The sequence below is a fragment of the Pterocles gutturalis genome, unplaced genomic scaffold (genome assembly GCF_000699245.1).
Source record: "Pterocles gutturalis isolate BGI_N339 unplaced genomic scaffold, ASM69924v1 scaffold23860, whole genome shotgun sequence".
Lineage (NCBI taxonomy): Eukaryota > Metazoa > Chordata > Aves > Pterocliformes > Pteroclidae > Pterocles > Pterocles gutturalis.
In genome coordinates this window covers 13386-38753 of record NW_010144018.1, presented here as the reverse complement: position 1 = coordinate 38753, position 25368 = coordinate 13386, and the positions used below count along the sequence as shown (strand labels likewise).

The following is a 25368-nucleotide window of genomic DNA, read 5'->3' as shown; positions in this document are numbered from 1 at the left end:
TTTGCTCCTTAGTCAAAGTACACCTGCTTTTACACCTGTCTTACAAGTTACGTATGATTTATAAAACAATGTGCTTTAGTGTCACTCTTATTCTAACTTAGAAGTGTCTTGATCCTGTACACAGTGTGTGACAGTAGATTCAGTATACCCTAAGACTAAAACCAATATTCCAACTAAACCTACTTTGTAGAATACTGAAAGCTTACCAAGATGAGCTAGGGAAAACTATGTGTTCTGAAGGCGTTTCCCTAATGCAACCCAAAACCTATTTTAGCGAATCAGCTTAAAGAAAAGATTTTTGCAAAAATTCTCACTGCATCTTTATTCAGTGTCACCATTGCAGTGAATGAAGCTGGCAGACACCATAAAAATAAAAATCTTAGATAAATAAGATTAAGGTCCTTCTTTACCATGAAGGTATTTAGAGGATCTTTGAAACAAGCGCAAAACCTTCCTTGCAGCTGGCTGATAAATCTACAGCTGCTCTGAGGCTCACTGAAATGAGGTCTGTAATTCATGAGCATGGGCATGAAACAACAGGGAAAAGCCAGGTCTTGGGGGGAGACTCAGCAGGCACTGGAAAATCTGATGTTGCTGGTAATTTTGCCCATCCTTAGTCCAGATCTGCCACTGTGAGAATGATCGTCTCCTCTAAGACCCTCAGGGAAATAGAGATTGGTTTTGTTCCCAGGGAGCTCCAGGAAGAAATAGGGGTGACTCAGCTCTTGGTACTTCAGAAGTTTTACTCCCACATGATCCCTTCTTATTCTTGAGAACATGAGAAGTAAACCCATGATTTGAATTTGCTTGTCTAAATATACCCATATAAAACTTGATATGTAATGTGCTCAATCTGTTCATCTCCCTCCTTCTCTTTTTGTTCCCTTTCCTCATTTAGCCTGGTGAACTTAAAGACTGGTTTGTTGGTCGAAGTAACGCCCAAGGGATAGATCTAAACCGAAATTTCCCTGATCTTGATAGAATAGTCTATGTTAATGAGAAAGAAGGTGGCCCAAACAACCATCTGCTGAAAAACATGAAAAAAGCGGTGGACCAGAATCCTAAGGTAAGTAGGGGCTGACTATCGGGTCACTTACATGCCCATCTCTTTCCCGCTACATGCCTAAGCAGATATATAGCAACCTCCAAGAGCTGTGTGTATGGTCTTTGTGATTCACATTCTTCTAAATATTTTGTTCATTTTGTTAAATTTGTCCGTCAGATGCTTCTTGATGTTTTTCTCTAAATGGCTTGCTGTTGTAAACCCTTTTGATCCATATTGCTTAATCCTTAGACAATTCCTCACTCAAAACATGTTTTGTTTTTAAGGCTGGGGATTGCCTAGCTTTCTCCCTTGGTTTGAAGCTGTTCTTGAAGACATTCTGCATTTTTACCATCGCCAGAAATTTGCTTGTGTATTGTGCTTGATTACATTGGTGGCTAGATAGCTAGTCTCACATATAACACATGCATTTTTGTTAAGGTTAAGCCTTAAATATATAGGCATGTATCTGGAGGGATTTTCTTCTTGTGTTTACTCTCACAGGAGGTTCTATAAATTATAGTGTTGTGACTGCAGTCCTATAGGGTTGTGGCCTTAATAGCCATATTCTGTCTTAAAATTCAAATTATTAAAGAAGTAATTTTACTTTCAGTGCAGACAACAAACTACATTCTACCAACATTTGTTTTGAATTATTTTCTTTACCTTCATTTAAAACTTGGTAGACTTTTTTTACCCATAATGGGAAGAAGTAAAATATTGAGATTGCTTTATCTGTGGTCCCATTCTGGACTACATGAGTTTTAGACTTATATTAATCTACTTAGACTGGTTCTGATGTAAAGGACTGATCCAGTTCTCTCTGTAGCAAAAATACCATTACTGTTTATTTAAATGGCTTGTACAATATATGTGATAATAGTTAAGCCTGATATATATAATTAAATAAGTTTCTACACTGAATTATCCATTTGTAACTGCTGGTAATGCTGTTCTGTTGTAGCTTGCTCCTGAAACGAAAGGTGTCATTCACTGGATTATGGATATTCCCTTTGTGCTCTCTGCCAATCTTCATGGAGGAGACCTTGTTGCAAACTATCCTTATGATGAGACTCGGAGTGGTATGTAGTATAAGATAGCATGAAATGGTAGGAGATGCAAATTATATTCTATACTTATTTCACTGCTATCTAAGATCCGCTTGGTAAATGTCATGTCATGGTATTGTAATGACTTACTTTAATCACTTTTAAAGCTGATGACCATATGTGACCATGTGTTCTAGTTTTGAAGATAGATAATTTGTTTCATTAGAGTTACATCACAGAAATTATGTAATAACTGAGGGAATCATGGTCCCTCAGATATTTTAAACAAGGCAATTTAGCACTTAAATTAGCTGAGGCTGTTGTACCCCGTTAACTGAAGCAAGAGCGATGTGTCTAGGCTGCCTGTTTGATCTACAGTTTCTCTACTTGCACCTTTAAAAAATGAACTTCTGAAATTGGTGGTGTGCTAATAAAACCAGCTATCATTGTTTCCACTTTCTCAATATTGGTCCCATATAAAAAGGGCCACATTGTGGCAGAGATGCCATAATTTAGCACACAGCAGTATTAGTTTGTATTTCTGCCACTAGGGGTTGTGCACATGGCTGAAATAATTGTGATATGATGGTATTGTTTGTGGTTGTCTTCCTTCAATCTACTTTCTTGCAGTTTAGTTGCAAATCCTTTTAATACCAGACTGTAAAACTCTTTAGAGAGAGACCTTTTTCTATGTACTGTGTGTTTTTCTAACAAAACATCTGAAGCCTAGAATAGCTTAGATTTTCCGTTGCACTTTGAAATGAATATTTTCATAAATATTAAGGCTGACGTGGTTAGCCACCTTAATAATGGGGCAACCTGGTACAGGCAATTGATGAAGTACTGGGGAAACATTAATGTTATTAAGACAATGCTGTAGGTTTGTGATGCTGTAGGACACTTACCCGTGTACAGAGAGTTTCCAGGCACAGTCCTTCTGTGCAGTGCTGTAATCTAGGTTGTGAGGCCAGTTGGTATGACTGTCCTTTTAACAATTCTTGTTCCTGGACCTTTTTCCTCCCTAGGCAGTGCTCATGAATACAGCTCCTGCCCTGATGATGCTATTTTTCAAAGCCTGGCTCGCAGTTATTCTTCTTTTAATCCTGCTATGTCTGATCCAAACAGACCACCGTGTCATAAAAATGATGATGACAGCAGCTTTGTGGATGGAACAACTAATGGCGGTGCCTGGTACAGCGTCCCAGGAGGTGAGCCCCACTGCGTGGCGGGGTTCAGTGTCACTGGTGGTTACTTTAAGCATGAGTTTTCACTGGTTTAATTATGATCTGGAATACCACAAGATTATCCACAACTTTCCATCTGGTTAAGGCAGAATCAAAGGCTGATTACTCACCACAGAACATCTATAAAATCTTATAAATCTCATTGTGATGCCTATTAAAATATTCCTCTTTTATTGCTTTTTCTACAGTGCTTCTTCAGTCAGGGTTCAGGTCATTGCAAATGGCTCAGTGAGTGAGTGATTGTTATGCTATTCTGAGAGCTTAAGGTTTAATTTTTTAAAAAAAAATAAGAGCGGAAAATGCCCTAACAAACCCAGATGAGAGAGAGCAGTCTACCGACTGTTCATTTTAACCTCAATAATGAAAGCATCCAACCTTGAAAGAAGTGGAGAGCCCTGATTTTGCAATGTTACTGACAATGGGAGTTTGGCCTTTGATTTCCATGGGAACAAAATCCAGCTGTGAAGATACTTGCATTACCATACTTCCTGACTTTGCTAAAGTCTGGTTTGTGCCCAGGTAGTGTTCTCCTAGGCTTTTGGAGAGCCTGCTAAGAGGAGCAGCGAAGCTACTATGGCCACTTCAACACTAATTTTCCGGGAGAAGTCTGGAAGGGTGGCCTGAAAAGAGACGTTTCATTCCTTTTTACCACGAATTTAGATGTGTCATTTTCTTTTTACGTTGAGGCAAAGCAGATGCTGGGATATCTAAATCTTTAATTAGTCTTCTGTGTCTGCTAAACTCAGACGAAACTTGGGAGTGAAGAACTGAGATGGAGATTTCTGAGCTAGAAACTCAGCTCGTGTGGAGAGATATGTCTGTGCATTGGCTTTGGTGATTTATATCAGATAACTTTGAACATGCATACGAGTTTTATTGTTTGCTTTCCTCTTAATTACAGTCTCTGAATGAATTTTAAACTTTTACCTGGAATGAGTAGGAATCTCTCAAAGCATTAAGACAGCTTAGGTGGTAGCATGACTCTGTTCCTGTTACAGTAAAGGGGGTACTAGAAGAGGAAAATAATAAGCTCATCTGAAGAAACTGGACTAGTAGTGCTCACACAGCCAGCAATCACCTGCCTAAACTTAGAGTTGTTACTCCCAGTCTTCACAGGAGCAGCATGTTTCCTCTGCTGTGGTACCAGAGGTACCAAGGACTGGGTGTATTGTAAAATGTGGACATTTCTGAATATAACTGAAAAGCAAAAGTTTCCCTTTGTGTGCAGCTTTCCACAGACTTTGAATTTGAACCATTAAAGCACCCTTGACAAAGCAGGGTTTGCATAATTTGAAAAAAAACCCTGAATATAAACAAAATATTGAGAGGTTCAGTAGTTAAATTTTGTTTCAAATCCATCCAAAAGTTATCTTAATTAAATATTTACCATAAAAACATAGACATATTTGACTTCAGCTTTTTTTCATTAGGAAAATGCTATAAAACCCAGTCTTTTCATTGTTTTGATGAAATGCTTTGATTCTAACTAAACTGCACATGCCAAAAGCACATTTTTCCATTGGAAAAACTTGTTGGAAAGTTTGAATTATTTCCTCCTTTTGGATCTTATTTTAAGTTAGACTGCAAATTCCCCAAGTGAGCACTTTCTTTTTCTCATGTATTTGTACAGAACTTAGTAGAAAGGAGTCCTAGTTCTAACCAGGATCTGTGATCCTAATATGGTGTGGCTAATAAAAAATAGAGAGACGACAATACACTTTGGACCATACAGCATGAGTCTGTTCTTTTTTTTTATTATTTTTGAAGTGTAGAAATCAGCTGGCAAGCTATGACTTTTGAACAAAACCTCCATGGTAATGTTTGCCACAGTCTGACTTAAAAAAACAAAAATAATTCATCAAAACCAGTTCTGTTGTTTCCATGTCTAGTGCTAAGGAAAATAACTAAACATTGCTTAATTCAAGTGAAAATTTTCTTGGGAACTTTAGTCTGAAAAGCTCTGTCCAGAAACTGAAACGTGGCAATTAAGTTATCGGTTGTATCAGTGACCTTTGCTATCTGTATGATAACGCACTCAAAGTTAGCAGTGGTATAAGCTTTTGAAAAGCCATTTGTATTGCTCTAGGAAAAGTATTCTATTGTATATCCTTACCAGAGTTCAGAATTTATCAATAGAAACCTTCCAAAGGTCTTGTCTCCATGCTATCTGCTCTGATACCATCGGAGCTAAGGTGGTGCGGGCTGTTCTGGGTCCTGTGAGGGGACATGAGAGTAGCTGCATGTCCTGTGGGCATCTGCAGGTTAGGCTGACATCCCTAGGTTGAACAGAGGCAATATAAAAGAGGACTTGCCACAAGTTTACAGAGAAGGATGAGAACTGGAACAACGTTTCTGTGAACAGATAGAAAATACATGGGAGTAGGTACTGGTCCTGTGTTTGCTGAAGAAAGGAGTGCATGGCTTTAGCAGAGCAGTGGTAAGGGAAGGAAAAAGGAGAGTGGGGGACAGCTGAGCTAAGTGAGAGAGGCTGTGGTCTCCTACATGCTGCCTTTGACAGTACCTCATCAGACCAAGAGCTCAGACCTAGGAAAGGAACTTTTTTTTTTTTCATTCCAATAAATGTGTGAAGTTGCTGGTGCCCTGTAGAGTTTATTATGGTGCCCCCAGTTGTGTGGCATCAATTTATTTGCCTATATCATTCACCCATAGGAACTTCTACCTTCTGTAAAAGACAGCACTGCGTGGTGGGCCAGCAGCGGTCTCCATTGGTTCCTCAGTATGCAGGGATAAGATATGGGTGGATGTCTTGTGTGAGTATAGGTTGCTTTTGCGTATGTTTATCTGAATATCTGGATTCTCTCAGTAGGAAGGCAGAACATCTGGTGGCAGAAACATCTGGGAGCAGCCCTTGTGTCAAACTGGAAGCAAGGATAAACCCTCCATTGCATTTGTGTTCTGTCCTTCCCTTTTGTCAAACATCAGGATCAACCTCCTGTGAGGTGGCAATTCTCCATTCAGGTTTTGGGGTGGGGAGAGCAGATGATGTACAGGAATACTTGATGCTTGCTTCTGTCTCTTAATACACTTTGCTGTGAGGTTTTTCTCACCATTACCTTCTTAGGAGTTACTTTCTTCTGTGGAGCAGGGACATAGAGAAAATAGCTCCACCAACAACATCTTTGTGCTAAATCTGAGACCATGATGCCTGTTACACTTTTTTTGCATTAATTGCCATCTGTAATGAGTTGATCCTTGTAAGTTTTTCAGAGAGCAGCAAGCAAAGGCAAAGGGGTTATTCTTCTGTGTTCAGGAAAAGCCCTTTTAGCCACCAGACCATGGGGGAAAACAAGCCTGTACACAAAATCCGTGCTGTTTTTATCACTGATCTTCTCCCTATCAGCGTGTAATTAATGATTTCACTTATGCACAAGAAATTAAATTAAATTTGCACAGACGGCTTTAATTTTGGCATTTCCTTAGCTGTTGAGTGCATACCTTTCCAACATCACTAATGGTTTTTTAATGTACCTTTTGTGTGGAGTATCTATTTAGAAATATAAATGAGAAGAACAGATAGTAGTGAACTACTAGCTAGCCACATGCCTGTTCTGCTTGTCCTGTCACTACAGAGTCACTTGTCTCTAACCAGATTCGTGTAATTACAAAAATAGCATTTCAGAGAAGCTTACATTGCTGTACTATTAGGCTATTGTTTAAGTGTCTTTTTATTTTCGGATACTCTCAAATCACTCTTGGCACTCAATTCATTCCTAACTTGAATTGCCTTTCATGTTACCAGTTTTGGAAGTAATGTCAGGTAAATATTTTTGGATTTTATACAACACATGTAGGAGGTATGTGTTCTCCCCATTACACTCGAGGCTCAAGTTCATTCTGTCCTGCTAAGAGCTACTGTCTTTATGTGTGTAGAAGCCAAACTAGCTCGGTGCTATAGCTTGTAATTCTAATGCCTGGATGCCAGGGCACACTGTGCACTCCACTTTCTTTGTGGAGGTTGGAGTTCCTTTGTTTAAAAGCTGAAGAAATCAATTTTGTCCCATATTCTATGCTTATTTATGTGAGCGCTAACGTAGAGACAGTGTAGTCCTTCAGGACAGTAGAGCAGTGCAACAGAGGAGTATTTGTGTTGCTCAGTTTCAAAGAAAAGTCCTACTTGTGGTCAGCAGTGAAGGGCATGAATCTCAGTTGTATCTGAGGTCTGCTAAGCCTTCCTGATCTTCAGAGAGTGGTCTCTGCTAAAGTATAGGAAAGTTAGTTTTGGGCTATCCTTTGTTAAAAGGTGGTGATGTGCATGCATGTGATGTATACCATGTGCATAACAAGAAGGAATAGGGCAGTTGGAGAGCTTGACCAGTGACAGCAAAGTTTCTGCAACGTTGAATAATTTTTTTGAAATGTATTGATTTCTTGGATATATCACCATATTGAACAGGCAGTTAAAGAGTGCAAATTGTACGTAGCCAGCCTGATGCTCTCCAGATTACAGATGTAGTAGGCCACAGTTTAGACTGAGGCTATCTTCACTCCATTATCTGTCCCAGAGATTCAGATCATCACCAGCATCTCAGTGATGCAAGCTGATCTTTTTCAGGAGCACACATAAAAACTGTGGGCCAGGCCAGGAGCTAGGAAACAAACTATAGGATATGAACATTGTGTACAAAACTGGAAAATATATTGCTGCTTTATTCTGCCTTTGAGAAACTAGGGCATCCCTGAGATTGCCTTGCCTTGGGAGGGGGGGATGAGCAGAGAAACTTCCTGAGAATTGGAGCAGTAGTGGTCAAGAGTTGTTGGCACTACAGTAAAATTACGTCATGCCCTTTGGTTCCCAGTTTTCCTCTTTGTGGATTCTTTCTTTCTTGTAGAAGAAAGGCAAAAATCAAGAAAAACATCATTATCTAGTGTCTGGAACAGATGCCTGGCAGTCAGCACTGCTGTCAGGATTTTACTCATGGCTCTGCTGCTTTCTCGCTGTGCACTGCTGAACAGCCCGTCTTGCATGTCTCTCCCAGGAGCACCTTTGTCTTCTGTGTACTCATTTTTCAGCCACCACAAAATGGCTTGGAAATAAGAAGGTCCTTTTATGAATCTGAAAGGTCCCTGTTCCTATCAGTATGTAGGAGTCTTCTTGCATCATTGGCAGAAAATAGATTCACCCTGATGCGTTGGCAAAATCCCACCTGACTCAATCTGTTTGCTGCCCTGGGTGTTCTCTTTTGGGTGTGACATCAGCTCTCTGGACATTTCTGGACTGTTGCACAGCACTGGTGCTTTGGTAAAGAGACCGCAGTAAGTCTTCTACGTAGCTTGCATGGGGGAACATAGGGCTGAATGAATTAGCTGTGTTTGAAGCACTTTTAAATCCCTCAGTGACCTCCATGGGACTGCTCAAAATGCTTGGTAGTCTTTTTCTTTTCAGTCCTCCATTTGATAATCCACTGACTCTGCTAGCTAGGTAGAGCGGGAAGGCAAGAGCTAATTCTACATCAGCTTCTGCAAATGATGTATTTATAACCCTCCTGGGGACAGCCACAGTCCCTCTCCAGCTGGTTTATCCAGTTACAAAACTGGAAACCACTTTGGTTCTTGGTTGACTGATTTGAGAAAATAGCCGATATTGCCATGTAGGAAGAGGAGGGGCTCAGAAGTGTAAAACAGTACATTTTTCCCATCAAGTTTTTATTCCTAGTGATGATGATACTGTATGTATTTTTAAATTGCTGTGATTAAAGTTGCATTAATAATTATGTTTCTCTTAATGTATTGATTATTGATTTTGCAGAGGCATTGAGCGGGTGGGAAATTCCCCCATCCATGGAAAAATTTCTGTGTAAATGAAATTAATAGGAAGTTTGCTGTTGTATTTTTTTGGTGGAAAATCATAAATGTTTGGAATCTATGCCGAGAAGCTTGACAAAGAATATTCCTTAGTAAACAGATGCTTTTCTTGTAAAATGTTGCTAAGTTGAAACCTTATATTTAAAAAAAAAATCCTAAATTTTTGACTGATCTTTATAAACCTCTTTTTCAAAGTTACTTTGTCATGTTTCATTTGCTTTATAATTAACTGTCATTCTTAGTTTACAAAGTGATCACCTTTTACTTTCATCTGGAAATATTTTAGCCATAATCGGAAATAATTTTCTGTTCCTGAAGAGAAGAAAAAGTATTTTATATATCATCTATCCAAACCCATGTGTCAGGTAGAAGTATGCAGGTGAAGTGCAACATCAGGTAGAAGTATAAAGGCCAGGTGTTAAGTCTTTTCTAAACTTTCCGTGGGAAGAAAAATTTTGGGAACTAATTGTCGTCTTGGTTTCTCTGATGTAGTGCCTCTGATTTCAGAACTAAGCTGATTAAATAGAACTGCACCAACTGTGTTTATAGCTATTCTTTTCTTAACAGTCCCAGCATCTCACATGTGCCCCTTTGCTCTCTTTACTTCAGAACAATGCAAAATGTGTCACTATCTCTCTTTTCTGGCTACTTCAATTACCTCAGCAGCAACTGCTTTGAAATCACAGTGGAGCTTAGCTGTGAAAAATTCCCACCTGAAGAAACTCTGAAGGGCTACTGGGAGGACAACAAGAACTCCCTTATCAATTACATAGAGCAGGTAACAAAAAAGAGGATGGCAAAAGTCTAGCTATGGTACATGAAACTTCTAAACTTTGTGCTGTGTGAACATGTGATTCAAAATTTCATATTAATCCAGTTGTTGCTCCATAATTCTGCTATGTCTCTACGGTGGTAAATCCTGTGTGATCTTTCTAAAGAGAGGACTGGCACTTCAGTGTAACGTCGGAGCACATCCCTAATCCTGGTTTTGTAGATACTCCACTGCTCTCTGATTGCATGAGCTGCTGATATTCAACGTAGAGCTGTCAGTGTGATGATTCCATTAAAAATTATACAAAATCTGGTGAAGAGTGCAGTCATAGGTTTAGGTAATCTTGTGCTAATGGGTTGTTAGAAATTAAGATTTCTGAAACAGATCTGTGTGTGTGTTTGCTTTTTTTGTTTGTTTGTTTTGGGGTTTTTTGTTGGGTTTTGGTGGTGGTTTTTTGTTTGTTTCGTTGTTTAATTTTTAAATAATTTCGTGCCAATGTAACAGGCTGCATTGAAATGATGGTTCAAAACAGCGTGGGAGTATCAAAATTCTGAAACCTGGATGTTGTAGTTAAAGATCACAAATGTATCTCATGTCATTAATGGCTGCACACCCAGGACTGCAAAATCAGAAACATACTTCATGAGCAGAGAGGGTCAATTAATATGTTAATTTCTTTAAGAACTTATTTGTGCAAAAATGCCAGAAATATGAAATATTTGCAAATTTGAAATGTTTGAGTTATATTGTTCTGTTAGTAAGTTGTATGTGGAGAAAACTGTACCTGCCATGCAGGTTTTTACCCATTTATTATGGGATACATCTCGAATGTTCAGCTCCTTTGCCCATAGGTTAATTTTCTCTGACTTGTGTAAACCTATGGTGTCACTGGATTTTCCAAATTACTATTGTGTAAGAGATTATTTTGCCAACTTCCCTTTCTCCTGCAGAGCTGCTGGCTTTATCCTTGAAGTTCAGATGGTCTATCTGGCATTGCTTTTTATCCACTTACAGGATAAGAGGTCCAGCTCCCCCATGACTGTTGAGGACAGGGCAAATATGTACTTTCTGTTTTTCTAAGCCAGTCTGTGTCAGGCTTCTCCCACAGTGTAAATGAGAGGAATCTGTTGAGCTGAATTATAGCAGCTGAATATAACATATAGGCTCGTAAAAGGGAACATCAAAATCTCAGAATAAAATTTGTGATCCACAAATCTTTTCAAGTGACACAGAATCGGAGAGAAGCCTGAACTCCACAGCACTTCCCCGCTGAATGTCCAGGCTCCCAACGAGACGCGTCTCTGCTCAGGTTTGAAACATCCGGTTCTGCCCAGTGCTGAGAGTTCTGTATCTCAGGCTGTGAAAAGGTAGTTGATCCTCAGTCTCTTGCCTCTGAGGAGCTCAGCTGCTTTCAGACCATGGTTAAGAAAAAGCAGCAGGACTGGCCTCTCTACACATGGCAGTCAAACCAGGCCTTTAATGTCACATGTGCTGGGAACAGACAGATCAGGTCCTGCTGCTGCTGTTGCCTGGGGTATGTTGCTGAAGAGGCAAGAAGGAACTAGGACATGACACACCTTCGCCTTTCTCTCACAGGCGGTGTGGGGACCGCTGTGCCTCTGTGTGGTCTCACCTCTAAGACCTGGATGTTTTGGGTACACCATAGAGAGCTCAAGCAATTCACACGGGGATTGCCCATCAAAGTCCAAGTGTCTAACTTTGTTAATGTTTCACTTTTAAGCAGTTATGTCCATTATTAGCCCTAAATTCTTAAAGTTGATGAAACTTTAAAAAAAAAAAAAAGGTATTTTTTTTAGGCTTTCAAAGCTTTTCAGCACATTCAGTAATCCCCAGTGACAAAGACTTTCAAGCCAGTGTTCACATGTATTACTTTTTGATGCACATTTCTAAGAAATGCTTGCATTGCCCAGAGAAATTAGTATACCTACCAGCTGAATTGTTTTTCCTCTTCACTGTTTGTTCCATTATGATGTTTAGCAATTATCCCTGACAGTTTTCAGCATGTGGACTGTGGGATCCATAACATGCATTGTTAGATATATCAATGGATGTTTCACTGATGAAGATGCCATATTTTCTTAAGAATTTTCCAGTGATTTCTCATGTGTTGCTCACTTTATTTATTTATTTTAGATTCATCGAGGAGTGAAGGGGTTTGTTAAAGATCTTCAGGGCAATCCAATAGCAAATGCTACGATTTCTGTGGAGGGGATAAGCCATGACATTACATCAGGTGAGCACTGTACCTCCAGGAAACAAGAAGTGCTGCGATTTAACACTCTCTGCTTGGCAGCCTGGAGTTAGTTCAGATCATATAGCTGATGCTCTAAGGGAACAAAATTTTGAAGCTGGGAAAAACATGTTGTTCCTCAAGAAGCTTGTTGCCTGCAGGATTTCATGAATCTGTCTCTGGTATGAATCTGTCTCTTGTATTTTCCTCTCAAAGTAGCTGGAGACTGGTTGCTGGCACTTCGTGGATCTCTGGTGTGAATTGGTTCTGGTGGCTCTTGGTTTGTCTTCTGGTTTGTGGTGCAAGTAACGTTTTACAACTCTGCCAGGATTTAAAGTCCTGTTATCGGTACTGTTTTGAGTTTAAAGGCTAAATTGTAGTCCAAAACTGTTGCATACGATGCGATCGTACCTTTTGCTATGTAAATTCTTGACAGATCTTCAGTTTCAACTTCTTCCCGCAAAGAGAAATTCTCTCTGCTGTTTACAATCATGTGACTTTTTTTTAGAAGGGCAGCTTTAAAAGAGGGAAGTATTGTGTTGGTGTTTATAGAAAATTGTGTGTCACCTCTTCGGCAGTGGTGTACTTTGTTCTAGGAAATAATTCAAAGGTAGCTTGTACAGTGCCAACTTGCAGTCTTCCCTGTAGGTGTATGCTTTCTTATTCTGAAAGACAATTCTTTTTGCTTGTAGAAGATACTAATTAGAAAAACAACAATAAAATACCAGTTCTATATGTATGAGCTAACATTGTGGTCATTTTCTCAACGGTATGTCTCACTATACTGTTACAGAGATGCAGTATACTATGATAAAGGACAGGTAGACCCTTCGGTTGGCTTTGATGTGTGATTTTTCTCACATCATCTGCAAAGAGAACAGCATTTCTGCCAGGCAGGAGAGCAGTCTATGATAACATTAGCCACCTTCTTTCACTGTATATAAGAAAGCAAAAAGTATAAAGGCTGGAAATAAAACTTCAGGGATAATAATAAAAAGGGAATAAGCTGTGCAAAGAGACTGAGGTATGAGTGATGCATATGATAACTGCAGCTCACACTCTACAGTACAAAAAAAGCATCTAATCATTAATCCTCTCACATCATTGTGTGTGTATAAGCCTGGAAGTCATGTATTGTCAAAACAGTGAGGAAAACAAGTACTTGAATTTAGGACATTCAAAAAGAAGGATAAATATTCTTTGGCTTTTTTTTTTTTTTTTTCCCCTGCTCCTTTGTGAGTGAGTTAAAATTCAGCTTTGTTCCAGTGCCAGGAGTTAGAAGAGATCATTATCACAGCTCTACAGCAGTATTTGTTTCCTTTCTGTTTTATAAAGAGAAAAGTCTGGGAACAACTGGACTGACTACTGACATTTTCTGACTGTGTGAATTGCAGACATTTAAGTAGTATTTCCCTCTGTGCGCTGTGTAGCTGCAGATGTGCTGAAAAAGCATTTAAGGAACTGGCAATCAGAGCATGGCCAAGTGCTTTAAATGGAACTGCTAACTGACCTTTAGAATAGCCCTGCAATGTTTTCTGAAATTCTGCATGGAGATAGAGACATTCAGAGTGGCAAATTAGCCTGTGACAAATTAGATGATGGCCTGGTGCAGGGAGGATCTGATTCTTTGTAAAAATGGGAGAGGGCCATTTCTAGAGAAGAGGATGATGCATTTTTATTCTGTGACTGAAAACGATGGTCTGCATTAACACCCAGTGCAGGAGAAGCCTTTCTTTGACCTGAGTGGATCAAACTTTCATTTCTTTGTTTAGCCAAGTGGAAGAAAAAAGCCCTTGACGTTGCCTGGATACTGAAACATGTATATAATGACGCTTCAGGAGCGATACATGTGGAATATTCCAGGAAATAATAATTTACAGCTTTTCCTGCAAAATAAATTGAGAAAGGCGGTCCTATTTATTCAAATTTGATGAGAATAATATTTATTTAAATTTGAATTTTAAGAATACTTAAGGACATTAAAAATCCACATTGCACTGCAAACTGAAACTCAGACACTTAACAAGAGCTGCGCATTGGCTGGGAGTGTTTCTAAAGTAGAATAATGTCCTAGATTGTCCTTTTCTTTCATGTGTTGGAGAGCCTTCAGCCTCAGCAGGCAAAATCTTTCATGGAAAATCTGTGATGATATATTTATACAGCCCTTACAGAAGAGTTCTTTCAGACACACAAAAGGAAAGGGCTGACAGGAATACAAAAGAAGCTGACAAGATATACAGTCCCTTCTCTTTAGCTACATAATTAGTTTTATATCGATTTATTTGGATTTTTTTCTTCTTCCTCTCTACAGCCAAGGATGGTGATTACTGGAGATTGCTTGTGCCTGGAAATTACAAAATTACAGCCTCAGCACCAGGCTATCTAGCAATAACTAAAAAAGTGGCTGTGCCCTTTAGCCCTGCAGTTGTGGTAAGTGCTCATGTGTATGTTGGTTTATCAGCTTTTACATATAAAAAAAAGGTCTCTTACTTTTTTCCATTCATGGTGTACATGTAAACAGGAGGTCAATATGCTAATTTAGAAGACAGACTGGAAATCTAGTCTTCTAGTACTTGCTGCACAAACCATTGAGAGTAATGTCATTGTAAACTCATTTCATGGCCTGTTGGTCTTATTTAAAATGAAGAGACACAGAGAAGTTCGACACTGAGATACTTATACTTTTTTTATTGGTTGATGTGTGAATAGCCAATCAGATAGAAGATTACAGAATGTCTTTAACTAGCATGACATAAAAAGTAAGAGGTGTTGAGGTCTTCATTGAGATGTGATATTTTTAATCTAAGCTGTCAAGTTACTAACTGCACAGGTTAAAACCAGTGTTCAGCTCTGTGCAGAAAGATAGTGATGGAGCTCTGCTTTGTGTAGATACCCGGCATATATAGTGAATAAGACCTAGGCTGCATCTGGGAGTTCAGAATAATTTAAAATTAATCCTCTGTACAGGTGTGGATTCCACTCTTAATTAAAATAAATACTTATTTCTCTAGTGCGTATCATGTGCTAAGATATACTATGCTAGCACATCATAGTTACACTAATGGGCCGTGTGTCAGAAAAGCTCCCTGGATCTTCTTGATGGCATAAAATTGAATACTTGTTTTGATACACTGGGAGTCTGCATTGCTAGGTGTTAGCAATACACTGATTATACTTTTTATTATATGTTAGAAGAGTTATGTGGCTGGCTATTATTCAATTTTAATTTCATTGGCCCATATTTTTTGAACTGTTTAGACAAGCCAAAGACTGGACAGATGTTTCTTTTGGAATTTTGCTCTTCTATGTGCATTTTTAAGATAAGTTTATCATACAGAGATGTTAGTACTGAGCATATTTAAATCAACCCTGAGAGACTTTGGGATTAACCTAGCCTAAAATGGAAGGTACCTCCCTAAGTCCCATGTCTGTCTTAAACAGCTTCTTTCAGTAAATGACTCTTAAAATCTTAAACTTCTCTCTCTCTCCTTCCAAATCTTACTGATGTTTTTGATTGTTTCTCTTACTCAGGTTGATTTTGAACTGGAGTCATTGTCTGAAAGAAAAGAAGAGGAGAAAGAAGAGTTGATGGAATGGTGGAAAATGATGTCAGAAACACTAAATTTTTAAATGAAGATTTTGGCTTTACAGCTTTTGATCTATTATATGTTGACTTAGTATAATGTACCGTGGAAAGTCCCTATATTCTAGATTTTGTGCACTTCGCAATAACTAACTTTGAATTTTTCAGTCATATTTTGATTAATATGATTATAAATAACTACTGGCCTCCTACCTAGATAAATAAGTTATTAATTTTCTTTCATATTGTTATAGAAAATTTACTCTTATATACAAATCAGAAAAAAAGAGTGAATGTCTCTGCAGCCTATATGGAAGTACAATCTGTTGTGTATTATTTGCAAGTTCAGAATATGTAGGTTAACTCTTGATTATAAAAAAGAAATATGCTGTAGTCAATTCCCAATACTGCCAGAAATATTTGACAGTGCATAGTAGTAGACAGTGCTCTTTACTGAGTTCTCTAATGGATGTTATTGAAAAGATTTATAATAACAGTGTGGTGGTGTAATAATGTTTTACAAAGATTAAAATTCAGTATAACATTTTGTGTGTCTCTGGTGTTGGAGCTGTTTTAACTGTGTAGGAAACATACGCTGACTTCAATTTAGTAAACAGAAAGAACCTGCAAAAGCTCTTTTATTAAAGACGGCATGGCATGAGTTCAGGTTATAGCAGAGTTTTATTCCTTAAACTGTCAATGATATTTCAACATCAGGTTTTAATTATTTCTCATTATTTATTAACCAAATTAAAAATTCTGAATAGGCAAAGAAAAAGAGCTTCTTCATCTTGTTAATACGCTGTTTGTGTTTATTTTACAGCAAGAAAAAAAATCATTTCAGGTAATGTCTGTTTTAATTAGATAACTACCTTTTCAACAATCTTTATGTGTGTCAGTGGTGTCTAGATAATCAGACAAAAGTTCTTATGTTCACTGAAAGCTACCAAAACATTACAGCTTAGACAATGAACTGGAAGTCTACTGAGGATGTGCATTTAGTCTCACAAGCCAAGAATGGTTTTGTTTCCAACTTTGTTTTTTCTGCTGGTGAGTCTTATCTAAAACTAGAAGCAAGACAGATAAGTAAAAATTTTTTCAGTGTGGTGAAATTTTTCCAAAAATACTTGAGGTGATAAAAAAGCAACTTTGATTTAAAAAGATTCTTCTTCCTCCCATTTTTTTTTAGTATACTTGAATTAACTTGCTTTAGTATTTTGACTAAGGTGAGTGAAATTTGCAGTCAGAGAATACACATGAACCGTAGTGGGTGCAAGTTTGATATAATTCTTCTGAAACCACTGCTGGTATGCTACTTGACAGCAGCTAGGCATCTCATCTGTTTGAAAGCTTACACACTGTTGCTAGTCTATTTTAATCCAAGATCAGATGTTCAATATAGATTTCCTTCCTCTGTTTCTTTTGGATCACTGTCTGTGTTTTGATTAGCATATTCTTTTAGTTGATGGTGTAGGAACCAACTAACAATGCATTATCATGTTCCTACTGTAAGTGAAAAATCATGTGTTCCAGGAGTAGGATCCAAATTTACCTCCTTTAGGTATTTAAAAATCTACTGAAAATACTGTTTTCTGAGAATTCAGAATTCTTCAATAAAAACAGCAGCTGATCCTTTAAAGTAACTGGCTTGTGGTTTGACACACATTGATAAATTGAACAGCAATAAAAAGGCATAAACTTTCTCTGATCAAGAGTTTGCTGTGTAATTTGTAGCTCGTTTGGGTAGCAGATATTTAATTCCAAACTTCAGAGGAACTTCACTTGCTGTAAGTCGTTATGCAGTGATGAACTTCAGATGCTCATTGCAATGAAGAACTCCTGTGGCAAATGAAGAATTTTATCTGTACATGTCTTGGTAACAACTTGTGGCTAGCTGCGCATAAAAGTGTGTGTAAAGGATGCCCAGCTACACTAACTTGGCTGTTCGTGACAATTTGAAAGGCTAAGACACATAGCACAAAATCCACTCTGTGTCTGGAAGTAACAATACTGTTTTCAACTGAACCAGGTAAAATCATACCAAACAGTATAAAAATGACTTATAGCAAGAGACTGCTGGCATGTGGGCAAATGTCTACAGGAGTGTTTCTGACCTGTAAACTAATGTAATAAGGCAAGTGTATATTTGTACAGAACACCCCGTTCTGCCCCTTCCAAACCTAACAGTTTCAATCCAGACGATATTACTACATGGTGCGATGCCTGTCATGCATCCTGTCTTCCTGTGTGGTGGATTGTGTGGCATAGTCAGTGCAGACATTACATCAAAGTGATCTCATAACAGATTTCTAATCTGCACTTATATTACGTGTGTGAGATTCTCTGGTCTACTGTTTCATGCGTTTGCAATTAAGTGTGGTGTCCCTTAAATGATCTCTTCATTTTGCTCTAGGTGACTGCTTGCTATTACTGTGCTGAAAACAGGCTAAAGTGACGAAATGTTACAACACCAGAACCACTGCCACTGTTCTAGCTGTAGGTAAACATTCTTAAGAACAGCATAGCCAGACCTCTCAATAAATTAATTCATTATGTAGCTTTTGTAGGTGAACTGAGCTGTGTTGTAGGACTGTGTATGTTTAAATGGAAGATTAAAATGTTGTGTGATGCTGAGCTTTTGATTAAAAAGGCACATGCTGTACTATTGAACAATAAATCTGCAGGTTTATTTAAAATGTAAAATGTGTGAGTAATTTACAGGTTCAAAATGTGACATCTTTGGTCATGCATGTCTGCAAAGTGTGCGATAAACATCCTCAGTAAGGTATGGGTGCCAATTAATTTGCTGTTTGAACAGAGAAACGAGACTGGGACCAGTGCTGGTATCCCATTGAGAGCCATCCATAGCCCCTTAACTTTGTGCCAAAACATCCTCCTTTTCGAGTATACGTTTTTCTGAACTCCTTTCCCATGCAGGTTTTCAAGTAAAGTCATGGATAAGGATGAGATGCTCTGCATCCATGCAGGGTTGGCGGGGACAGGGCGTATGTACACTTCTGCGTGCCTCTCCTTTCCACCGTGTTTACAAATCTATTATTTCTCTCTATCAATCCTTATGATCAGAAAGCACCCTTTTCCTAGGTTGCGCGGTGTTCATGTCAATATATGTGAATTCACATATAGTCCTGGCTGTTCCTGAGCTGATAATAACACACATTAAAGTATAAATTAAAACTGAGGTGGTATGTAAGAAAGAATTGCTACCACATTTCTTCCTCTGAGGTTTTTTAACAGATCTAACAGGCGTGTTAGGAACACTTAATAACTCGGCCATGAAAGGAAGAGGATTCAGAGACCGATGACAGGTAGGTTTAGAGGACCTGGAATTTAAAGTTAAAAGGTGCAGTTCCCACGAGCCTGATTGTCTCCCGTCTCTGAGCTTAGTTTGACTCAGGCCTGCAGAGGCTGTAGAATAGCAGCAGTTTAACGTCCGCCTCGCTGAGTTACTGCAGCCATCTAGAGCTTCTCAGTTAATCTGCTCTGCGGGAGGAGTGCCTTGTTTCCTACTTGTAGTTAGCTCTGGAAACGCAGGACCCAAAAGCATCACTGCAGCACTTGCTTTCTGCCTTCCTGAATCTTGCAAAGAGCTCATTCTGATCATCTCCTTGCAGGTATTTTACTCCCCCTGTAGGTTTCTGCTTATGTAGAGCTACATCTGTTGTGAATAATTTACTGCTTGTTAATTTGACTCATAAGTTCGGTCATTGACACAGCCTCCAGTGTCAATGTTCCAGTATTTCTGACTTCTAAAATTAAACCCAGAAAACAAAAACAGTCAGGAGATTTTCTGAAAGTCATGGCATAAAAAACCCCAGTGGGTTTATTTGTCTTCTGGCTTTTGAGGGCTCTGAGTGAGCTTGCTTTAAGTTTCCATTTTTAAAGCCTGCTTTAAGGGGAGAAGAAAATGACAACCGAGAAGTTGATGTAATCCTGTGCCTCCAGGGGCTAAGGTTTTGAGCAGTATAGCAAGCACTGTAATAGAATAAAAATGAGATATTTAGAAACAACTACTGTTTACTTTTACTAACTGTGATAATGGGAGTATATTAATTGAGTTAATTGATTAATTGAGGCCTTGCAGTGCTGATCTTTCTTCAGCCCTCCTTATTTTGCCTCTCCGTGCCCCAGGCATTATATTTCAGCAATGACTTAAACACATCCGTGATTAGGCACCATTTATCACAGTGCTAGATTTTCCCTGAATTAATGGTTAATACTTCATGTTATTTTGTCTTTGTCCTACTTTCATATCCAGTTAAGCCACCACAGATTTTTGTAATCACACGTCCCTCTGTGCACAGTGAAAATTGTCAAAGAAAGAAGCCGAAGAGCTTGGCTCTTGCATTGGGAATGTAGAGGGAATTTGGCATCTGGGAGTGCACTGGAAGCAGTTTAGTGTTGTGAAATAAGTAGATTTTGTAGACCTTTTGGCTAATCATTCTTTAGTAAAGGGCTGAACAGGATTATGTGCCTATGGGATTCTAGTGCATGCAGTATGTCCATGCCTTTAGACTTTAGGTAAAGCTACTCTGGCAAGGTTCCTGTTAGTTTCACTGAGGTTCTTATCAAACCCTAAAGCCTGGATTCTGAGTAGTCCGGACTTTCTGGTGCCAAGGCTGCTCATTTTGCATTAGCAGTAGTTGTTCTTCCTCTTTTCCAGGAGAAAGATGCAAAATAATAACCCAGAAATGAAGTGTAGAGTTGGTTATGGAACTTGTTAAGAGTCATTGCAAGACCTAAAGTAGAAAGCAGGGAGATTAGCTGGACCAGTGGCAATCTACAGGTCACTAAGCCTCTGAAGCACTGCTGAGTGGAAGACAGGAGGGTAAATTGGGGTGCCATTTTTTGTTACATTCACCCACTGTGGTCAGGACTATAATTTAGAGGCAAAATATCGAGCTGGATGAACTTCTCACCTGACTGTAGCGTGGCAGCCCTAGAGGGGATCGCAGTGTTTCAATACCATGCGGTAATGTGAGATCCCTGTTCATGAACTCAGAGGAGCATCTGTTCTCCGGTCCACTGTGGTGAGTGCACTGATGTCCAAGGGTGCAGAACCAACATCCTTCCTCCACATTCCAGCACCTCTTGCACAAAAGGTAAATTAAGCACTTTTCAGAAACTATGGACAAGATTCAACAGAGGACTTGGCTGCCAAGAGCAGTACAAAATTACAGTCTGACTTCCCTCCCTTCAGCTCACTAAATATCCGCTCATGTGGCTTTCCTTGGCTGCTTCCAGTGCTCTCTCTGGGTGTGTCACAAACTATCCCAGCTCGAGCAGCTCAAGGCTCACTTGTGCCAAGACCCACTGGGAGTGGATTTCAGGGCTTTCTTGTGTCTAAAGATCCTTAGTTTGCACTTGCACTGTGAGGCAGGTCCCTTGGCATGGCCTGACATCCTGAATCTCTCCAGAATGGGGACCCCACCAGTAGCTTTCTTTTGGCCTGCATGCTTGGTTTTCTTTCAGTGGAGGGAGAAGACAGCTGCTACACCTCCCCAGTGGTATAGGAGAAAGAATCTGGCCTATGCCCCTGACTCCATGCCAGAGTGTGGCCGGCGTACGTCAAGACTTGGAGGCTGGGAAGTACTCGTAAGCATGTCTAAACCCATGAGGTAGATGTGGTCTCAGAAACTCAGTCTGAAAGGGAATAGCAGTAAACCTAATACGACCTTCTTTCCCCTTCAGATTCAGGTAATTTATTTGACAGTTTATCATGATAGTGATATTTATCCCTGTATATGCATATATTGGCATACCTGCTTTGTCTTTCTTTAGAGGGCTGGAATGCTTTTTGGTTTAAAGAAGATCAGGATAAAATACAGAAGCAGCTTTGGGCGCAGGAGCACACTGAAACCCAACCAACTGGCTTGTGCCACACAGCATTTATTATTACTGTGTGGGCAATGAGGGGCATCCACTCGAGTCCCAGTGTTACTAGCTTTTAACAGATGGAGTAAAAACTGTTGGGAGGCAGTTCTCGCAGATGTTTAGTGTATAAAAACTTAAGACCCAGAAGGATCTTACCTGCAAATAAAAGACTTAGATGCTGCAAAATTTATCTTTTGGATTCACTGTAAGCATGCATACCTAAATGTGTGTGGGAGCGAAGGAACAGGGCAAGAAGGTGCACCATCTTCTCTAAGCTGTTTTAGGCACTTCGTTGCTCAGAAATCCTCAGGAGGCACCTATTCTGTTTGCCATAAAGGGAATGCAGACTCCTGGTTTTATGAATCCCATCTAACTTAGATGCCTATGTAAGACAAGGGAATCCCTGGCAGACACTTGTGTTACTGGGCTAGGTGTCCCCACAGGGCAAGGGGCAAAGCAGGTGCCCCTCAGCAGGGAGGCCTGGGCCGCCACCTTACCAAAGAGGCCAGGGAAGCCTGGGGTCTGGTTACTGCTTGCAGGAACATTTAACATACAGCTCTAATATAGCTGGTGACTGTGTCAAAACGACAAGGGTGGCTGCTGGCTCAGCGTGCAGGTGCCCTGCATTGCATCTGATGCACCAGAAGCCCTCCATGCACTGTGCTGAAGTATGTCGACCTGAATCTTTTACTGCATTTTAACCTAAACATCCTATTTATTAGCTGAGTTTTTGCAAAAAGAAAAACAGCTTCTGAAGGGAATGCTTGCTTGTGCCTTCTTCACGAAACTGAATGACTAAGTAACTGGTTCTTAACTTTGTTATACCAGGACTTGATACATGTCCTTCCAAATAAATACAGATTCTGTCCTCAGCTCTCTATTTCCACATTCGTCTGACAGGCCTCAACATCAGATGCCTGTTAACGTACATGGTAATATGCAAAATGTTAAACATCTGCAAAATCTTCTGATCATTTTTGTAATGTCTCAAAAGTCAGACATAGCTTGCAGGGGATTTCCACTGAACAGAAAAAAAAATTTGGAGGACATTCTAAGTTAAGTCATTCAATACTGTTTGCCAGTGCACTGGATGGTATTACAAGATGCCAAGATAAATTCAAATTAACATGAAAAATATTCAGTACTATTAGTTGTGGGTTTACATAAGTTGCTGGCACATTATGTTAAGAATTCTCGGATAAATAGTTGCCAAGAAAATTAAGTCCAACAAAAAAAAAATAAATTACATATAATACACTTGAACAAGTGTCACAGAAGAATGAAATTTTTACCCAGTGGAGTTTTGCTTCTGCAAAGCAACTAAACATGGAGATGTATTCACAGACTGTTTCAAAATTAATTGATCTCAAAAACCTCATTTTAAATTTCAGAAAATTGAAGCCAACATAAAAAAAATAAACCACTATGAATTCCAAAATAAATACACAATAAAGACAAATTTAAAGGACTGTAAATAGATTGCAGTGAATATTTGTGTAACAAACCAATTCTCTTACGATAAAACTTCCTAGACGCCTTAGGTGCCTTTGAAAATTGTAGGTTGAAAAATAATTTTTAAAAAGGGTTACTGAAAGGTAAAACGTAAAGTTTGAAAAACCTACTATTCTGCTTCCACTCAAATCTTTCATTTGTAAAAATGCCAGTTCAGTTTTTTGATATTTTATGGTATAATGCTCATACTTAAAAGCATTTTTAGTAGTTTCATAGTTTTTATTAATGTAGCCACATAATTGAACCCACAGTCTAGCAAAGAAAGACTGAACAAGATCAAAGAGTTGGCAGCTGAAACTAGGCAAATTCAGAAGCAGAACTAATGTTCAGTATTTTCTTAGTGAGGCTAATTCACCTTTGCAATAGTTCATGCGGCTGTGCAGTAGATTTTTCATCCTATGTTTATTTTTTTTTAAATAAGACTGTTGTCTTTTTGAAAGACTTTAAATGCTGTTTGTGTTCCTTGGCTGAACCAATCCTTTATTCTTCATGGGTACGCCCTTTCAGTCGATTGTCCCATGTAGTTTAATTGTTTCCTGAGGCTTTAGACAATCACACATCCCTTTGAGCTTCTGCTTCATCAATCTAAGAGCATTTTTGGATGCATTAATTATAGGGTTCTGAGAATTCAGGCTTGGATTCTGCAGGCGTTATCTGTATGCCATGAAAAATATCTGGGTATTGATTTTCCATCTTTGCTTCTAGGTTGATTCCCTTACTATCTGTGCTCTGAATTGAACCCCAGTGAGATTTTTTTTTTAACCTTTGATTCTGAGCTGAATTTTCAAATATAACAGGACCTGCTGAAATATTGTAGGAATGTGTTTGATTTTAAGATCAATCAAAATGCTTAAAAAGGCTTTCTCTCCTTCAGTCTTACATGTTTCTCAGTTTTCTTGGAAATACACTATTCCTAGAATTTAGTAATTAAAGACTGGCTTGCTTGCATGATATTTATAATGTCATCAGCTTCAGCTCCCATAATATCCAAGAAAATTATTCACATTGCAAGTCTCCATTCCTCTCAAATCCATCTACTTCCATGGGGAGGGACGGGATGTCAAAGCCATACATGTTTTTTCTCCCCCTCTTCAGCAGTTTGCAATTGCTCTTTCTCCACAACCTCCTTTTTTTCACGCCAGCATCCCCGAGATCCTGATGAGACCTGTGCACTGCAGGGGGTGCTGGTTTCCAGGTCAGTAAATGGGAAAGAGATTGTGATACGATGAAATTTGTTATCTAAAAGATGAAACTAAGATGCTGCTGGTAACAGAAGGTCATAAAAAGAGGTTTCTGTTTGATTTAGAGTCATAGACTCATAGAATGGTTAGGGTTGGAAAGGACCTTAAAGATCATCAAGTTCCAACCCCCCTGCCATGGGCAGGGACACCCTCCACTAGACCAGGTTGCTCAAAGCCTCATCTAGCCTGGCCTTGAACACCTCCAGGGATGGGGCATCCACAGCTTCTCTGGGCAACCTGCTCCAATGTCTCACCACCCTCACAGTGAAAAATTTCTTCCTAATATTTATTCTAAATCTACTCTCTTTTTTCTCTACACTTCCCTGTCATCAGCTAAATAACTAATATTCCTTAGCAGTAGTTCCTCTGATGGCAGAGCCACAATTACTCTTACTGAGATTCTGTCAGTCTCAGAGTACATTTTCCTTTGATGTTTCCCAGATATTTCTTCTAGATATTACATTGGAAACTTTGAAACTTGACTATCCCTTGAAACTTTAGGGTGCTGAGGTCAGGCTTCCACAGCGGCTGTCACCGGCATTGCGGTCCGGAAGCCAGCGGAGGTGTACCAATACATATCGGCTGTGCATCTGTGCTGTGTGCAGCCAGGGAGTAACTTGCTGGAATATTTTGAGGCAACAGCTCACATTCATTTTGCTTATACCAACAATGTATTTTCTACCTCTCTGTGGTGTATATGCCCACAATGATTTGTTTACAATGAGGTTACAAAGAGGGGACTTGAGGAGACACGATGGGAACTAGCTGTGTGGAGATGACAGGCCTCTCCCGTACAATCTGTGTTGCAAGTTCAAGGAGTGTATCTCAATTATTTCCCACTTGCAGAATCAGAATAAGATGTAAACAGAGAGGACTCAGCTCTGACAGTGTAGAGTAAAATCTGTAGTTATCTTTAGCTATGTATTTTGTGTTTCTACCTATGGGATGGGAAAAGAACA

General features: G+C 39.2%; 1 protein-coding gene across 1 annotated transcript in view; it reads left to right on the top strand.

Annotated features, from left to right (window-relative positions):
* CPE (carboxypeptidase E) overlaps nucleotides 1–16647 on the top strand; it is a 57018-nt gene extending 40371 nt beyond the window's left edge. Inside the window, exons 3-10 of the mRNA XM_010084974.1 lie at nucleotides 899–1066; nucleotides 2007–2124; nucleotides 3117–3299; nucleotides 6163–6173; nucleotides 9808–9936; nucleotides 12085–12184; nucleotides 14493–14611; nucleotides 15713–16647. Coding sequence (XP_010083276.1) covers nucleotides 899–1066; nucleotides 2007–2124; nucleotides 3117–3299; nucleotides 6163–6173; nucleotides 9808–9936; nucleotides 12085–12184; nucleotides 14493–14611; nucleotides 15713–15811 — 927 coding nt within the window. The 3' untranslated portion in view covers nucleotides 15812–16647. The remainder of the gene's footprint in view (nucleotides 1–898; nucleotides 1067–2006; nucleotides 2125–3116; nucleotides 3300–6162; nucleotides 6174–9807; nucleotides 9937–12084; nucleotides 12185–14492; nucleotides 14612–15712) is intronic.
* The last annotated feature ends 8721 nt before the right edge of the window (nucleotides 16648–25368 follow it).